This window comes from Lacerta agilis, chromosome 7 (genome assembly GCF_009819535.1).
Source record: "Lacerta agilis isolate rLacAgi1 chromosome 7, rLacAgi1.pri, whole genome shotgun sequence".
NCBI classification, from domain to species: domain Eukaryota; kingdom Metazoa; phylum Chordata; class Lepidosauria; order Squamata; family Lacertidae; genus Lacerta; species Lacerta agilis.
In genome coordinates, this window is record NC_046318.1 from 43,023,068 (window position 1) to 43,041,925 (window position 18,858).

Consider the following 18,858-nt stretch of genomic DNA (forward strand, 5'->3'; position numbering starts at 1 on the left):
GTGCAAATATTAGCTAACTAGCTGTCTACTAGGTAAGTCCTATTATACCAAACATGCAGACTTTCTTTTTTTAAAGGGCAACTAGCTGCTGAGCAAGCTGTTCTGTAAGGCACAAGTGAAGCTTTACAGGTTAATTATGGTGCACAGGAAACCATTTAGGTAATACAAGAGACCTTAGGGTTGCATAATTCCTGATCTCCTGACAGACATCCCAAGTTGACAGGGAGCTTTACTTTTCAAAAGAGTTTGCTATCGTGGATATAAAATCGTAAACCGACTATTCCTATCCACTTACAGAAGGACAGCATAACAAGGCAAACTTGTATTAATTTAGGTAAGTCCTTAAAACAAGGGATTTGTATGGTTCCAGGTGACCTACCAATTGTAAAGTCTTATACAGTGGTACCTCTAGATACGAATAGGATCCGTTCCAGAGCCCCGTTCGTATCCTAAGAAGTCTGCAACCCGCAGCGCCGATTCTGCGCACGCGCAGGTTGCAATTCTGCGTGTCTGCGCATGCACGTGACATCACGGTGCGCATCTGCGACCTGCTGAACCTGGAAGCACTCCGTTCCGTTACTGGGTTTGGCGCGTTCGTATCCCATGCCATTCGCAACCCGCAGCGAACGCAACACGAGGTACAACTGTATCAATTAATTAAAACTGCAGCTTACAAGGACCATAATACACAGTTTCAAGTGAAAACAAATAGCCTACATTTTTCCTCTCACTTAGAGTCAAGCTTTTTTTTTTTTAAGGTTTGGCTTTATCTGCCCAAGATGATTGGGGTTTTTTTGGGGGGGTGAATTTTCAATCCCTTTCATACAAGGAAACTGTAATATCCCTGAATTACATTTCAGTAATCGACTACTTGGTGCAGTATTCAAATTTGATCATGTTATCAAACTTCACAAACAAATGAGAAATTACATTCCCTCGAAACAGCAGCACTACGATGGAGTCCAACCCCCACTCCCTTGGGGAGGCACAAAGCATACCAGACATGTAGTTTTACCAGAGGAGCTTTAGATGTTCTATTAGGATACAAGTGCACAGATCCTGGCTTAAACTTTTATATTAACATCTGTATGTATTCTAACAACCCAGCCAGATGGGCGGGGTATAAATAACAAAAATAACCTATATCGCAGACAACCCCGTTCTTCCACCAGAATGGTTTCTTTAAGTTCTGATAGATTTTACCTTCTGGGACAGTCACTAAATTTGTCTGTGTTATATTTCTACATATCAGAAGACACTTATGGTATGCATGCACACATTAGGAGCAGCTGTGTTGTCTTTCAGGTTCCGTGAAAAAATAATTTTCACAAGACAATTTAATGCTGAGAAACAATTATCAACAAGACAAATGGCAACTAGGCAGACCATAGCCTCCTGCTTAATGACATTTTCTCGCTGCCTGTAGAGAAGTAACACAGAGAAGGTTCTTAAGAAAGTTAGCCAAACCACATATTCTCTCTAGCATTTCTTGACCTTGGTGAGGGGTTTTGCTGGTAGCAAAACCTCTCTCAAATCCTTTGATAGCTTAACAAAGTTTGCAAAAGGGATTCCAACCCACATTGCATCCCTCATTCTCAGAGAACAGGCTTTTTCCTTCAGTCACTATCCAAAAATAGGAATCAAACGAAGAGGTCTGGTTCTTATTTTCTGCAGAGGACACATTATACATGGTCAAGACAACTACTTATCCATTCTAAGATGACCCTGAAATCCTAGCCAGCTGAATGGTTTCAGTAGCAGAAACCTATTTGAACACCTAGTTTATTACAGTGCATTTCTCCTCACAACAGGGCGATTCAATTTAATCTAATGCATTTTGGTCACGCAAGCTAGAAATTGTGTGTATTATGTTTTAATCTGTTTTTAGACACTGAACATGGGTTTTTAAAGTGTTACTTCTCCTGAGCCTGCACCAACCACATTTTAGTTTTTGAATCATGATCTAAAATCCTTTTTCATTAGCTGTAGGTGGAAAGGCAAGAAACAGATGGCAAAAAGCAGCCAGGCTAGGAGTGATCGTGGCTCTTATAAGAATTGAGCTCTATTGCATATAAACCAATATTTACATACCTACTACTTAGAGTAAACAATTCATTACTCCTGATCCAGTAGCAGCTGTTCGCACCCAAATCTTGCTACTTTTGCCCCGCCCCTTTCAACATATTCTTCCTAGCCAGAGTCAAAATTTATATACTGCAAACTACTTGTGACATAATAGTCCTTTTCTTCTGCTCATTACTCTGAGAAGCCAAGGTGTGTATATATGTATATGTTTATACATAAACAAACACACCCACACACACACACCCTTGACCCTGGTCTTTTAAAGAAAAGAACCCTAACATTTTAGTTTTCTATGTCACACACTTACCTGAAACAGCATCATAGAACTGTTCCTCACTAAAGATGCTCAGAGGTGGTGACCCTTTGACCAGTGACTGCTCTAATTCATGGTGTTCAGTAGCTAGTGTTTCTAGAGCTTCAGATAAGATCTTGTTTTTCTCTTGCTCGTGCTCCAGTTTCAGATTCCTCACCTATAAGTAGAAACATGTATGAATAAATTCTCATCTCTCCCAAGAACGTGAAACTGAAAGCTATTTCAAGAATAGGCTCCAGTTTACTAACTAAACCATGTCAACAAGCTCAGAGAAGTGGATTGAGTTGACCGAGGAACTTCTGCACTCACCATGAAGTTTTGCCTCACCATTTTAATGTGTCACAGAATAGGAAAGCTTACAAAAAGAATTTGCCTAAGTAAAATTGGCAACTAAAACTGAAGGCGCTATGAAAGGCAAAGTAAGTTTCCTATTAATCAGTTAATGCAACTTTTGTATAATTAATGGAACTGCTAGTATGAGCTTGGGGTAAAACACAACAGGCTCTTCTGAGTCTATGATTCAATGAAGTTCAGCTAGTCCTGAATGCAGCTCCTTAGCTATTGGCAACTCTAAGTATAGTATGTTATTACTGAGCTCCACTGACAGGCAGTTTGTTTCCAGGTTTTATTTAACATATTGGTACTGACTTTTAAACCCAAAAATGATTGGCCCCTAGGATCCCTCAGAAAGCCTTCCGGCATTATCAGTCTTCTAATACATTGTGGTCTATAGTGGTGGCTCTGTTTCAAATTCCTTTACAATGATTTATTTACAGTGCTATATTTCTACACTGCCTTTCATCAGGATTCCAGGAGGTATGCATTATTCACATTAAACAAAAATAAATTTTACGGCAATGATAAAACCAATTTGAAAAACCATACCATAAAAGCACTGTTTTTCTGCAGCAGCACAGTATGTCAACGATAGCTGGTGTCACCCACCAACCTAAATTACCCCAAGGCCTAGGTGAAAAGATGGGTGTTAAAGACAACAGTGAAACTCCACTAACAAAGGCACTCTGTGCACCTCCAAGAGGTGGGAGGGAGTTCCATAAACAGAGTGCCACTACAGAGAAGGCCCTGCAGAGTCAAATTAGAATGTTCATGAATCAGGCCATTCTTTGCAGCAGTGTTTTCCTTCAGTGTTCTACAAGACAGGCTCACTATATGAAGTCTATTGTGGAGTTAAAGGAAATTTGATGGTTCATTCATTTATTCATTCATTAAATGTGTATACCACCATCTGAAGATCACAGGGCAGTTCACAACATAAAAATACAAAATGAAAACACAAAATACATAGTAAAACCAAAGCAAAATAAACCAATAACACCCTATTCCACAGACACATTTAAAAGGTCACAGAATGTTAATCAGCCAAACGCCTGATTAAAGAGAAAGGTTTTCATCTGGCACCTAAATATATGTAATGAAAGCACCAGGCAAGCATCATTGAGGAGACCATTCCACAAATGAGGTGCCACCACAGAAAAGGCCCGTTTCCATGTTGCCACCCTCCATATCCCTCTTTCTTTCCCTAATATATTGTAAGAATGGCTGTATGAGCAGAATGGCAGGATTGTGCCCATCATACAGGCCAAATCTGAGCAGTTCTAAGTCTGATTTATTTGAAGCCCTATATTTTTGTATACGGTACTTCACATGTTTCATATCTACAGCAGAGAACTAGAGATGTATGTGCAATACTGATTAAACTTAGTATGAGAAGTTAAGGAAGGAGCTACAGCTTTGAAACTCAGGAGGCAATGCCCAATATTGTCCTCTACCCAAATAAACTTCCATCACTGAAAGACTGCTCATAGTCATTACAGAGTTATTTAAGTGAATTAACACTTAAAATTATAGTTTTCTATTTAACATTGTGTCTTTAATGGCAGCTAAAAGTACGGTATTATTATTTATGCTGAAGTAACTTGAACCACCAGTACCAATATGTCTCACAAAATTTGGCTTTTTTAAACTACTAAACCTGGTCATAAAATATGGGTTGTACCAAATGACACCTCCCAGTAGCACCTCCTATGGCTGTTCCAAAGAGGTTCCCTAATTCTCTGGAACATATTTTGGAGGAGTGCAGAAGGAAAGTGAAGTCATCTCAGAGAGAAAGGGGAAAGTACATCTCCTCCTCCATCTATGTTAATGGAAGCCTCCTCTGGAGCGAAGGGACTTCTGTAAGGAAAGGAATACAACCCTGCACTTGTATATTTTTTGCCAACTTTAAACAGAGGACCTTGATCTATCACCAGGTTGTTTCAAGTATCGACATAAACGTATTAATTGATTAATTTGGCACTGAAAAAAGTGGTGCTTTAGATCCCCAAATATCACTTAATTTTCCCACATGGTCATATGCTTGGGTCCACAACTCACTGTGCAGAGAAAGTACCGGTATGTTTTTTCCTGTTTGTAGTGCACACTTTGGTCAAAAATGGTAAGGGAAAATAATTGAGCCAGGGGAAATATATATATATTATAATATTCAGAACAAGATTTAATTAAGAATTACCATGTACCCTGGAAGAGTTACAAAATCTTGGTTCAAATTTCTACGTCAAATAGTAACAATCTGGAGCAAATTCCACTGCCTTACATTATAATTTGCATTCTGCACTTTATCTTATCGCCATCTGGACTGAAGGAGGCAGGAACAGCAACATTCTGGATCTCATGAATTTGGATGTAACGATTTTGAGTATGCTCTCGGCAGCAGGTATTTTTATAGATCCAGTTGAAGGATCTCAAGTAGCAGGATTAGAAAACACATTAACTTGAAAGACTGAGCTGCTGCCAGTCAGAGCAGACAATTCACTGAATGATCCACTCAACAGCTGAAAACTACATATTCACTTGCAAAGCTGGGGACACTGAGCTGCATGGCTATGGCTGTACTAACAGATGCTTTTTATTTGTGGGAAGCCTTTCAACAGTCGCATTCAGTGAACAGTGTGGGCATGATTGCGATACGATCCAAATGCACAAATGCACCATCTTGTCTAACAAGAACAAATCACACACAGTATGCAACTTGTGCATCAAAACCATGAAAAGGGCTGCAAACACAATGCACAAAAAGGATTTCAAAAACCAAGCAAATGGGTGGGAATTGAAATATTCCTCGCCCTGGGTGCCATTTGGAGTAGGGCCAGCCCTGTAACACATAAGCAAGGCTTATACACTTCCACATCTTTCCAGGGAGTGTGCCAAGTGTCATGAAGAGACATCTGCACAACACACAATACTCATACTATTTGGAGCTGGAAATAAATCCCCTAAGGGCCACAATAAATTGGGAAAGATCAACATTCTAGGGATTAATCCATCACCCTGTTTTCCTTCGAAATACTTTTTTATGGTCTTCAGTTCAGATGGGGTAAGCTAGATATTTGCAGTTGCACTTGAGATTTCCCTTTATAAGTGCTTGAAGTCTCTTATGGGACCTTCAAGTGGGCAATAAATAACAGCCTTTCGTTCTAGAAGAATGAGGGATGGGCTAACATAATCGTAGGCGGCATTGTTGTAATGTTTAAAGTTTGGAGCAAGTTCATCTTTGAATAGAACTTTACTACCCTGTGTTTTCCAATGTTTCCTAAGAAAAAGAAATAAAATATGAGAGAGAGAGAGAGAGAGAGAGAGAAACGGAAAGCGAGAATGAGTTGTCTCTGCCCACAAGGACCTTACAGTTAAAAATTGTAGTTGGGATGGTAGCAAGGGATGAATGGGAACAAATATAGCTACGCCTTCTTAAGCTTGATTACAGTGGAGGGTAAGGAGTTAATGGGTTTAGTTTAGCTGCAACTCTAGTAGTACCCAGTGAATGGCAGGTCAAATAACCATAGTTCCCACAGCTTTGACTGCACATCAGCACTACTTTTCACCCCCATTCACCCATGCTGTGTATGTCATAATTTCCTACACTGAAGCGATACCCATGTAGGAAACTCAGCATGAGTAAAAGTGGGTGTAAGACAGCAGTCCCCTACAACATGAAGAGACATAAAGTTCCATGTAATCAAGCAAGCATTTTCCCACAGCCTGATTTTGCAACCTGCCACTAGCCTAAAGGTGACATCCCTCACCTGCTGTTTGCCCACCAGCAAGAGGTACAAAAAGGTAGACTGTCTCAGAACCTGGAGGTTCTATTTAACTATCATGAACACAGCCACCACTAGACCAATCTTTTAAAAAATGCTTCAGTTGGTAGCCCCCCTAATTCCCCTCACAGAGCTACAATGTGCAGAGTAGGTTATCCATCCCCAGGGAACTCAGAACTGTAGCTCTCTGTAGCTCTAAGGGGTGTCCTAACAGCTCTTTGATCCCTTAAACTACACCTCCCAGAATTCTTTGGGGGAAGCCATGACTGTTTAAAGTTGTACAATGCTACAGTACTTTAAATGTACATTGCAGATGGCGCGATAGTTTCCAGAAAACTGTGGATTAATTAGAAGCACTGCAGCAAATAATAAAGCCAGCCAAACACCACTCTTTTAAGAAGTAAAATGCTTCCCACAAAGGAATAAACAGAATTAAGTTATGAAAAATTTAACTTCAATTTTAAATACATTTATTTGTAAGAACCCTGAAAACTAATAGGCTTAACTTCCAAGGGCATAGCAGTTTGTTAGGTTACTACTGAATTTCAGTCACATCACAGACTTCAAGTAAATTAGTCAGTTTTAGTTTCAGTGTCATTTCATACCTTCAAATTAAGATGAAGATCTGCATGTACTGCATTTTAAAGCCAACGCATATCCTTTGTTCTACAGAACACACACCTGACAGGAAGCTTACCTGTATCTTATGTGCTACTATAGTGATATCGCTGAAAACGCCTCAATGTCAATATTGAACATCTCTTTGGAGTTTGCAAAGACTGAAATACAACAATACCAACTTCTATGAAACTATAAAAGCTGTGTCAGTGAAGTAATACCACAAACTATAATTTTACTTGCATCCTCTACTTAAGCTTCAATTTATTTATTTTTAAGGAGCCCCCAGTACTAAAAAAAAATGTCCTGAACTCAGTTCTGAGAACTGACTTATGTTTTAACACATAGGCATTTTTAAAGGCTCCTTGACACAGCAAAGGGGAATGCATTCCAATGTCAGACGGAAGCCATTAAACTTTCAGCATCAGAAAACAAAGCACCAGAGAAAACTAACTTTTCAGCTTCATAGCACAAGCTACCAGGGTCAGGGGACGATGGAATAGATTTTGAGCCTAGTAGAGCGGCAAAGCCTGGCAGCATGTCCTTCCCATGGTGTCAGAATCCCAGATCTGTCCCTCCTGTCCTTGCACCTTCCATCTCTTCCTCCGGAATATTTCCCCACCGATGTCAAACACACACACACACAACAAGACCTGCATACCCGGAGAAACCTACCGTTCCAGCTCGTGTGTTGTGCTCTACACCTTCACACACACGCACACACACACGGTGAATCCTATGAGCTGCTGGCAAACGTCGTCTTGCGTTGCAAGCCGCCCAGCCGGAGTCCTCTCCTCCCGCCTCTGTCACCAGGGCATTGTTGACCTCGCGCGCAGCCCTGCAAGGTCTCGGCTGCTGCCGCCGCCTCAGTCACCTTCTCGTTTTTCTAGTCCGCTCTCCAAATCGGCGCCGCTATTGCAACTGCACCAACGCCTCTGCAGGGCTTATCGCGAGAGCCAAGCTGCTTCCCCCCCCCCACTCCCCAGGGCCAGTTTGCAGGCTCGCAGCTCCCGAGCAGGGAAGGCTTTCAAGAGACGTCCCGGGTCGTCAACAACAACCAAGGATAGCGGCGATACATGCAAGCAGGCGCAGCACCAGCTTAATTAGGTCGCCGGCGCTTTCCTAGTACCGGCTGCTGCAAGCAAAAGAAGAAAGCTCTTGACTCAGAAGCGCTGCTCGTCGGCTTCTGGAGGGCCAAATTGGGGCGCCCCCACGCGGTCTCCGCGTCTCCTGGAGTTGGCCAAGACAGACGCGGCAGTCGGAGAGGGATGGTGGAGGAGAAACGGAAGCTGCTCCTTCGCTTCGCCCGCCCCGCGCGCACTTCAGGACGAAAAGCAGCCGGCCGATGCAAGGGAAAGGGGAGCCAAGACTTCGCCGGAGCTGCAAACCCGTTAACCCAAGTACTGACTCGAGTTCCTGCTGGGTCCTAAAGAGTGGGAAAGGGAGCATGTGTGCAGCAAGCCACACGGAGGCATCCTGCTGCTTGCTGCGAAAATATATCTCTCTTCCACAAAGACACGCATTACGGTTGAAGCTTGAGTGCAACTTTTGTCAAGAAGAGGGCTTGCCAAGGAACAATACTACTGCGGTTCTAATACCGTTTACCTGAGATTAAGCCCCACTGAATTCAGGAGGATTTAAATGTGCAATCCTAACCATGTCTATTCGAAATTTAAAGTGCCTTTGAACGCAGTGGGACATACTTCTTCCTTCCTCCACGCGTAAAAATGCACAGGTTTGAGTCTTCTGAAGTTCAGGACAGACAGGACAGACAAGAAAGTGTGTCTTGCCCCACCTTTAACCACAACACGCAATTCAAAAGGCAGCAGGGTGGAGGGGGGATGTTTAGTTATTTGTTATACCAACTTGAAGTCAGCCATTTTTGCAGAACTCCTATTCCTCACAGTTCCCTGACAGGCAAAAAATCCAACAGTGAAACTTCCCATAAAGGTAAAAGACCTCTGGATGGTTATGCTGGAATGGGAATCAAAAAAAGCCTAAATGATGAAGATTAACCCCAGAATCGCCACCCAACAAGACACCACTGAAGAACAACTAAATGAGCCTAGGCTTGGCCTACAAACAGTGCTATGAAGCCTAGCAGCTCTCCCCTCTAAGCACAATCTTAAAAGTATTTACTTGGAAACAAGTCCCATTTTGTTCAATGGCTCCTATTACCGTAAATGAGTTTAAGACTGCAGCCCGAGTGACCTAGCTGGATGTTAAATATCCCTGTAATCTGAACCACATTCTCAGGAAAAAATGTAAATGAGTATCTCACATTGCATTCAGAATTTTAATTTTCCATTCATTTTGCGAAACAGAACACAAAATGGTGCTATTTAAAGAAACAACCATCATCAACACATTAATAGATTTATTTCACAAGCAGAGTCACATGGAGCACTCAGCAACAAACTTCATAAACTAGACGGACATTCTTCCCCCCCCCAAAAAAAAGTCCTCTGAAGCTACCGTATTTTTCACTCCATAAGACACACTTTTTTCCTCCAAAAAAGTAAGGGGAAATATCTGTGCGTCTTATGGAGTGAATGGTGGTCCCTGGAGCTGAATTGCCCAGGGGCCAAAAGAGGATCATGCTTCTTATTTTACAAAGAGAAAAGGGGATGTTGAAAGGACTCCGCTCAGCAGCTGATCAGCAAGAGATTGGGAGAGAGATAAGAATCCCGGGCTCCCTTTCAGCCCCGCCCTCCTTTGTTGAATGTGCTGCAGAGGGAGGTTGTTTGTTTCCCCAGCGACATGTGACTAGCTGATTAGATTATCTGTCTGGAAACTGTAGAAAAGGCTCCCTTTCCTTTAGAAGCTGCAGAAATGTGAGTTGAACCCCATAAAAACGGGGCTTTTCCTCTTTTCTTTTCCCCCTTTGCAAAAAAAGCTGCAAAACTTTTAGCTGATCCTCAAAAAACAGGGCTTTTCCCTTTGCAAAAAAGCTGCAAAACTTTTAGCTGATCCTCAAAAAACCAGGGCTTTTAGAAGAGGAAAACCAGAAAAATATTTTTTTCCTTGTTTCCTCCTCTAAAAACGAGGTGCGCCCTATGGTCCAGTGCGCCCTATGGAGCGAAAAATACGGTATTTTAATAAAGAGAAAAGAATAGGAACAGGTGCCCATCTGATTTCAGTACATTTTTTAATGGCCATGGATGGCAGAAACTGGATTAGGTACAAAGGGACCCAACACATTTTATAACCCAGCACCATACAGCTTTTATTCTGACCCTGACCACAACAGCTATATTTAGTGTTGCACTTTAATATGTGCAATGCTAAGGTCTGAACTATGGCATTAATCAGGTTGTTTGCTTTTGAGTGTGTGATTTTTACTGCAGAAATGCCAACCGGGGGGGGGGGGGCTTCTCTGGAGTGGGGTCAATGGACTTTTATCCCTTTGGCCTGCTACTGTGATCCTGTAGTTTTGCATAGCGGTGGTAGGGAGAAGTTTCCATTGGAGCAAGATTGCCTCTCCCCATGCTGCAGTCCTGATCCAGATAACTATCCCAAGATCACTCTGCGGATCTACAATAAATATTTTCAAGCAGGAAAACAATTCATTTAAGCTTAACAAACAGCAAATGCAGTCTCCGCCCTACAGGTTTATGCCATTATTCTGTAAGGCTTACTGCTCATATCCCACACAGAATACTACTCCTTTTTCAACAACAACAACAACAACAACCCTGCATTCCCCCATTCTTCAAACGTTGACTCTACCTTAATTGCTAGAGAAAGGGAAGTTTTTGTTACACATTCTTTTCCTGGAGGGCATTTCAGAACTTTGGAGTTCCAATTCCAGAATAATAAACTTTCCTCCCATGCCCCAGTCAATGGGGAAAAGACACACACACACACACATTTAATATGGGTAAAATCATCTTGCAACTTGCAGCAAATTTAATAACAGGAAGCTGTGTTATACCAAATCAGACCATTGGTCAGTCTAGCTCAGTAATGCCTACACTGAGAAGGTAGCAGTTCTCCCAGGTTTCAAACGGGGGAAATTCCCAGCCCTATCTGGAGATACTGGGAATTGAACCTGGCACCTTTTGCATAAAGCAGATGCTCTGCCACTAAGCTATGGCCCTTCCCCTTCAAAAAATTTTTTATACTGCTCAGTATTAATTTAATACATGCTGTGACTATTCAGTGGGAACCTCTGAATATCAGCCTCATTGAGTAAAGTTTTTGTTTGGGATGCTTGGCTTTGGAGTGCTGCTTAGTCTGTTTCTAAACCAGTACTTCATTGTATTTCAGTTTTATCCCTCACCTTCCTGACAAAAATCCCATACACAGCTATTTTAACAGATTGAGGTTGAATCCTGACAAAACAGAAGTACTGTTTTGGGGGGACAGGAGGAGGGCAGGTGTGGAGGATTCCCTGGTCCTGAATGGGTTAACCATGCCCCTGAAGGACCAGGTGCGCAGCCTGGGAGTCATTTTGGACTCACAACTGTCCATGGAGGCGCAGGTCAATTCTGTGTCCAGGGCAGCTGTATACCAGCTGCATCTGGTACGCAGGCTGAGACCCTACCTGCCCACGGACTGTCTCGCCAGAGTGGTGCATGCTCTAGTTATCTCTCGCTTGGATTACTGCAATGCACTCTATGTGGGGCTACCATTGAAGGTGACTCAGAAACTACAACTAATCCAGAATACGGCAGCTAGACTGGTGACTGGGAGCGGCCGCTGAGACCACATAACAGCGGACTTGAAAGACCTACATTGGCTCCCAGTACGTTACCGAGCACAGTTCAAAGTGTTGGTGCTGACCTTTAAAGCCCTAAACGGCTTTGGTCCAGTATACCTGAAGGAGCATCTCCACCCCCATCGTTCTGCCTGGACACAGGTCCAGTGCCGAGGGCCTTCTGGCGGCTCCCTCACTGTGAGAAGCCAAGTTACAGGAAACCAGGCAGAGGGCCTTCTCGGTAGTGGCACCCGCCCTGTGGAACACCCTCCCACCAGATGTCAAAGAGAAAAATAACCACCAGACTTTTAGGAGACATCTGAAAGCCCTGTTTAGGGAAGCTTTTAATGTTTAATAGATTGTTGTATTTTAACATTCTGTTGGAAGCTGCCCAGAGTGGCTGGGGAAACCCAGCCAGATGGGTGGGGTATAAATTTATTATTATTATTATTATTATTATTATTATTATTATCATCATCATCATCATCTTAATATTCACTTTAAGTATATACATTACTTAAGAGCACAGCCCAAATGAATAATTACTTAGATGCATTACTTAGATGCATTTTTAGCCGTTATTTGTGAAGTTTAAACTTACCAAATCCTTCCCTCTTCCAACACTTTTTCCCTATCTCAACTGTAACAGAAGACATATGCTCAGATTTTCACTATTCAAGACTATTTTTGCAGAACCTACAATAGCTTCACTGTATGGGCTGCATTGTCATGTAACTGGTGCTGCGAGTCACGGTCAGCTTGCTTCCTCATTTGCAATACAACTTGCTAAAGGAAAAACAAAGCTGAACTCACATCTACCACCATAAAAACCTTTTAGATTCAGCCATAACTTTATTCTAATAATCTCCATACAGATTAACGGTGAGCTTTTGCAAGTTTACAATACCGTACGACACAGCTCAACATTCTGTAATGCACCCAGTTATCCTTGAAAACAATTTACCTTGAAAACAAATGGCTACGCTGTAGCTTTATTTGTCTTCCCATGAGCTTAATTAATTTATAATAAGCAGTGGATTTATGTAAGCACATGAGTAATTTAAGTCCTTGTCATGTGATTCAACCTAAGGGGTTAAATCCTGTTCTGTTGCAGCACACCACCACTCAACCTGTTTTATCCCCAACAAGCATTTCAGGTTCCGAAATATCCTCAAACATTTTGCAACGTATCCACTGTTGAAGTCATATGATAGTGAATATTTTTCTTTCATTCATGCTGGAGTTTCAAATCCAGAATAAGAAACTTTGACCTCTCACGTTATTCAGTCTTACTGTAGTGCAGGGGTCGGCAACATGTGGCCCATGGGCCGGATGCAGCCCACAAAGACTGTTTTACTGGCCCACGAGCTGCCCCCAAACTGAGCCGCCCACTCGGCGAGTCCCCCACATGCTGCACTAAACCAGCGCTGCCCAGTGCGGGGACTCGCCGAGCGGCACCAGAAATCGCACCTGCGCAGATACAAGAAATCGCGTCTGCGCATGTCCAGACGCCAAAAATTGCTTTTGCACAGGCACGATTTCCAGTGTCTGGGCATGCGCAGAAGCGATTTCCGGTGCCACAGACATCTGCAGATGCGATTTCCAGTGTCACACTGCGCCAGTCCGGCCCACAGACGATCTCCATGGGAGTGATCCGGCCCATGGCCGGTAAAGCTTGCCAACCCCTGCTGTAGTGCATCACAAAAAAAAACTCCTCAGTGACAAGCCATCATAAGGATGGTAAAGAGTAGAGTCCTAAACAAAAACAAAAAAAACACACCCCATCCTGCTGGTTTCAGACATAAGCAACAACAGGCACAGGGAAACTCAAAGGAGGATGTCTAGCAACATATTAAGGACCAGCACAACATGGAACATATTTGCTGGTCCCAAGTACTTCATCCTCATCTGTATTTGGGCTGGAAAGACTTAAGGAAAATGGGGGTACATGGAGGCTAAGTGTTGCACAGCATCTTTACCAATAATGAGTCATGTCTGCATTAGTTTTGAAACTGCTGGCTTTGTGGAACTTGAACCATCTTGAGAGAGCCTTAAGTCTGTCTAAAACGGACAGGATTTTTGACAACTGAATTCTAGCTGCAGTGAGAACCAAAGGTTCATGCATTTGAGGAAGCTGACTCATCTATGAAAGCTTACACCTTAAGGAGCCACAATATTCTTGTTTTTGCTTCCCCCTGGAAGCAGACTGTACATTCCACCCAATATTTCTTCCACTTCTGATCTTTCTTTCTTTTTATCAACTTGACCAGTGTTCTAGAGTTCTATTATCAATGTCTCTCTGCTAAAACTGCATTTGTTATTTGTGAGAACACTTCAGATGTTTTCTCAGGCTATGAACTTAAGTGACATTGCATTAAATATTTGAAGTTCTTAAGTGGTCCAAACCAATAGGGAATATTGCTCAGCAATCAGAACTCAAGGCTGCAAAGGAGAGAAAAGATCCCATCCAAATGATGTTCTTATATTGTTCTTCTATAGATACTTGCCATTGTTATGATTCACAGAGAGTATGTCATATAGAAATACTTACCCCTTCTTGCTTAGTGAAGAGTTTGAGACAATTGCTCAGTGCTTCACAAGTTTCTCTTGATGTTTCAGAAACCTCTTCAGCCTTCTTGAGAAACGAAGTAGGCATTCCTTTAGAAGAAGGGCAGGTAATATATGTGTTACTATTTTATTCCACCCCACCTTTTGTTGTTGTTTTAGCTGATGTAACCTACAAAGTTTATTATTAAAACAGTCTCACAGAAGCATGACCCAGAACCTTTATCCATCAGCCATTCTTACATAGGATACACTTGATATCTTTGACTTGAGAAAAAGGAATGTCTAATTAGAGAACATTTAATTACTTTCTGTTGTAATAAAACCCATAAGTCTTAGCTAGGAGGAAGTACAATTTACTATGATCACAAGACAGAAGGACAAACCATGACAGTGCTTTCGATAGACAGTATGATTGCTATTAGACAAGCCTGAAAGGGGAAAATATCTGAACGGTAACCTTTCCTTCATAGCAATTGGATGGCACATTACTACATAATCCTAAATTTGTGTTTCTGAGTCAGCTACCACAACTTCTAAAATCTTGTATCCTCCGTTAATGGTTATAGCCTGTTCTTCATTTACAAATGTTGCACAAAATTTTGACAGTCTGAGAGCAATGGAAGTTAGAAACATCTGAACACTGTAGGCCTGTATAAGAATTTTGTAAGATGAAATGCTAGTCTAACAGCATTGCAGAAAGTTCAGGTGTTTTGGCAAGAGAACTCCAGAGTGATAAGTTTGAGAAGGCTTCTGTCCCCAGCGAATTCTTCGTTTCTAAAAATGCATTAAATACTGCCTTGACGAGGAAGGTTTTGCAGCTTAAATGCACACAATTTTATGAAACATGAGTATTACAATACTTGTCAGGTTTACTTTCTTAAATTAAATGTTCTAATTTCACATTGTACAGGCCACTCCCCGTTTGCAAGGGGGTTGCATTCTAGGTCATCGGCAAAGTGCATCTAAGTCTGCTCCCTTCGGCTTGCGCACCGGTGGTCACACACCAATCAAACACACGCAAAATGGTCGCTGCTTGTATCTAAGCCAACCTGCCCCCTCTCTGTGCATATTCTCTAGATTGAGGGACACACAGAAAGTGGAAGTTAACCTTTTGAAAAATACGTATTAAACTGCATCAAAATGTGTGAGTTAAATTACTTGCAAACATCAGGACACAAAAGAGCAAAAATTACGCTGAATATGAGATCAGCTAACTTTGCACCCATTACTAAGGCCTGATTGAGACATCTGGTCAGACAGAACAGGGGTGGTCCCATATTTACTGAGAAACTAGTTAAGGCTGTTCTTGTTGATCAGCTTGGAAAGTGTCAAAGCAACAAGAGAGTTCCTTATTATGAACAAAAACAAGTCACCTTGAGAAGTGTCACATGACCTAATTACGGTGAGGAATCCAGAAATCTCTTTATCAAGTCTTTGTTGCCATGACTGTGCAACCTGTGGAGAGGAAACAGAAATTTGGTATGCTATGAAAAACTGCACACTTTCAGGATAACGAATCTTAAAGAGTTTCTCTCCAGTTAAACATGACCTACATCATTCTAAAACTTTGTGCCAAACTAGGTGACATATGAGAGATGCCACCACAGATCTCTAATCTAAAGGTACCTTTTTAAGAAGAGAAAAGGAGAAAGAGAAGCAGAAAAGAAAGCAGCCATGGAGGAACCATGACTTTCCCCTAAGGAGACAAATATCAGCTTTGGCGGGGGATTTACACTGGGGAAATGTCAAGTGTCCCCTCACCATGCCACAGTCCTAATCCAGGTGCACCTCCATTGCAGTTGCTTGTTTCAAAAAAACAAAGGGACGGAGATCTGATTACAGATCTCCAATTCTCATCTACTTTGGCCCTCTATTTCATAAAGAGAGCAGCTGCTCATATTATTCACATGTGAATTTTTACAAAAAGTTATCCACAAGTGTTAATCCAGCATTTTTTAAAAAAGGTTAAAATGTATGGTTTTATTTCTAAAGTGCCACAATATAAAGGACATCCAAGAGCCATAGCAGCTCATTAAAAAATAAAAAAATAAAAATAAAAAACCCATGATTTTCAGAAGCCATTCTCCTAACTTTCTTTGCTATTTATGAGTTTTACCTTGGCCCTAAAGAGATAAAATAGGTGAAATGACTTCTTAATGGGCAAACACAGTGGCATAAGCAATTTAGTATGTAGTAGCAAACGTAGTAGCATATGCAGTTTACTGTAATTCAGAGGCTTGCACACTCTTCTGGATATATTGTTACATGCCACCTCAATCTCTGCAGCAGAGTAGATTCCATGGGTCTAGGCACAGCAGAGATTGTGGTGTCTTTATGATATATGGTTTACGTATTTACCATCTTGGTTAAGTTAACAACTCATACTTAGTGGCCATTAGCAGGCTGGCCTTGCAATTCTGGTAACTGAATCCCTGCTGGATCCAGGGATTCAGGAGGCTTGATGAAATTCTAACACCTATCAGATATTTAGGGGAATCTGGCACCGAGGAATTCAGGGGAATCAAGGCACCCACATAATATTATTATAGGTTGATCTAAGGAAGTATTATACCTATTTGTCTCTCTCAAGTTAGGGGGAAGGAACCATGGCCTTCCAAGTGTTGCTGGACAACAATTCTCACCATCTTTGCCCATTTGCCATGCTGGCTCAGTCTGGTGAGAGTTGGAATCCAACAACATATTGAAAAGTACAGGTTTTCCACCAGTATATATACTGTCCTTTGCACGGTTAGCTTCAGTTAGGTTGCAATCCAGCTATATATATGTCCCATTAATCTTAGACCTAATTTTAAGTACTGGTAGACATACATAGATTTGCCCTGTTAATAAGCCAATAAATGAATCCTGAGTTTGCCACACTGCTCACCCACACTCAGTGTTTAATAATGACTATTGCTGATTCTGAGTTATAGTTTATTCTATTGGAAGCACCATCATACTGGGGCAGAAAAAGAACAAACACAACATCAATTTCTGAAGTCAAGCCCTCTATGGCTGAAGGTATGTCCTCTAGTTTCCAGAAGTACAATTGTTTTCAAGGTGACACAGCTGATGCTCAAATTTCACAGCATAAATTTTTAAGGCACTGATGAAGCAAGATAGACTAAGCAGAATTATTCACTAGTTGCCCTGAAATGAGCAATGCGCTGTAAGGTTTCTCCAGAAATTATCTGCAACAGTACAGCATGTACCGGCTCTATTTAGAGTTCTGCACATGCTGTAGTTATGTTCCCAGGTATGCCCCTTGGAAGATCTGTACAGTATAAAGAAATGAAATTGGGATGAAGTATGGATGTTGTTGTTCAGTCGTGTCCGACTCTTCGTGACCCCATGGACCAGAGCACGCCAGGCACGCCTATCCTTCACTGCCTCTCGCAGTTTGGCCAAACTCATGTTAGTAGAACAAACACAACATCACCTTGCCGACAAAGGTCCGTATAGTTAAAGCTATGGTTTTCCCAGTAGTAATGTACAGAAGTGAGAGCTGGACCATAAAGAAGGCTGATCGCCGAAGAATTGATGCTTTTGAATTATGGTGCTGGAGGAGACTCTTGAGAGTCCCATGGACTGCAAGAAGATCAAACCTATCCATTCTCAAAGAAATCAGCCCTGAGTGCGCACTAGAAGGACAGATCCTGAAGTTGAGGCTCCAGTACTTTGGCCACCTCATGAGAAGAGAAGACTCCCTAGAAAGGCCCTGGTGTTGGGAAAGATGGAGGGCACAAGGAGAAGGGGACAACAGAGGATGAGATGGTTGGACAGTGTTCTCGAAGCTACTAACATGAGTTTGGCCAAACTGCGAGAGGCAGTGAAGGATAGGTGTGCCTGGCGTGCTCTGGTCCATGGGGTCACGAAGAGTTGGACACGACTGAACGACTGAACAACAACAGCGATGACCAAACTCATGAAGTTCATTAAGAGGTTTTAAAATACCGGATAAATTTAATCTAAATACAACCCCAATTGGCCATCCAATCTCTAAAATCGTTGTTTTTCCAAATTAGTATTATTAGTGTACCACCTTTCATCTGTAGATCTCAACATAAAATTAAAATATATAAACCACAAAATATAAAGTAAAAATGACAACAAACCAATAATCCCCCTTCCCACAGGAAGTGTATCTTTGTACGCAAGATAATTCTTAAGAGTTGAGATATGCATAATCAAATTATTCTTAGGATAAAAAATTACTTTACTAGCACTGCAACCATGCATTTAGTTAAACTTACTTATTTACCTTATTTATTAATATGAAAATCAATTACTGAGCTTTTTTTCTTATGCTAGAACTGTTTCCTATAATCAGAGGTTTTCAAATAATCCTTAAATACTGTTGTTGTTGTTGTTGTTGTTGTTGTTGTTGTTGTTGTTGTTGTTGTTGTTGTTGTTTTAAGAAATACCTACACAGGTCTTCAGAAATATTTAAACAAAACAGA

General features: G+C 41.6%; 1 protein-coding gene across 5 annotated transcripts in view; it reads right to left on the reverse strand.

The window, feature by feature from the left end:
* OSBPL1A (oxysterol binding protein like 1A) overlaps positions 1 to 18,858 on the reverse strand; it is a 73,016-nt gene that overhangs the window by 27,674 nt on the left and 26,484 nt on the right. For all 5 annotated transcript variants that reach the window (XM_033155052.1, XM_033155053.1, XM_033155055.1 and 2 more), the window contains 3 exons: positions 15,772 to 15,853; positions 14,382 to 14,488; positions 2,393 to 2,555 (listed from right to left, as the gene is read on the reverse strand). In XM_033155052.1, the coding sequence (XP_033010943.1) occupies positions 2,393 to 2,555; positions 14,382 to 14,488; positions 15,772 to 15,853 (352 nt within the window). The remainder of the gene's footprint in view (positions 1 to 2,392; positions 2,556 to 14,381; positions 14,489 to 15,771; positions 15,854 to 18,858) is intronic.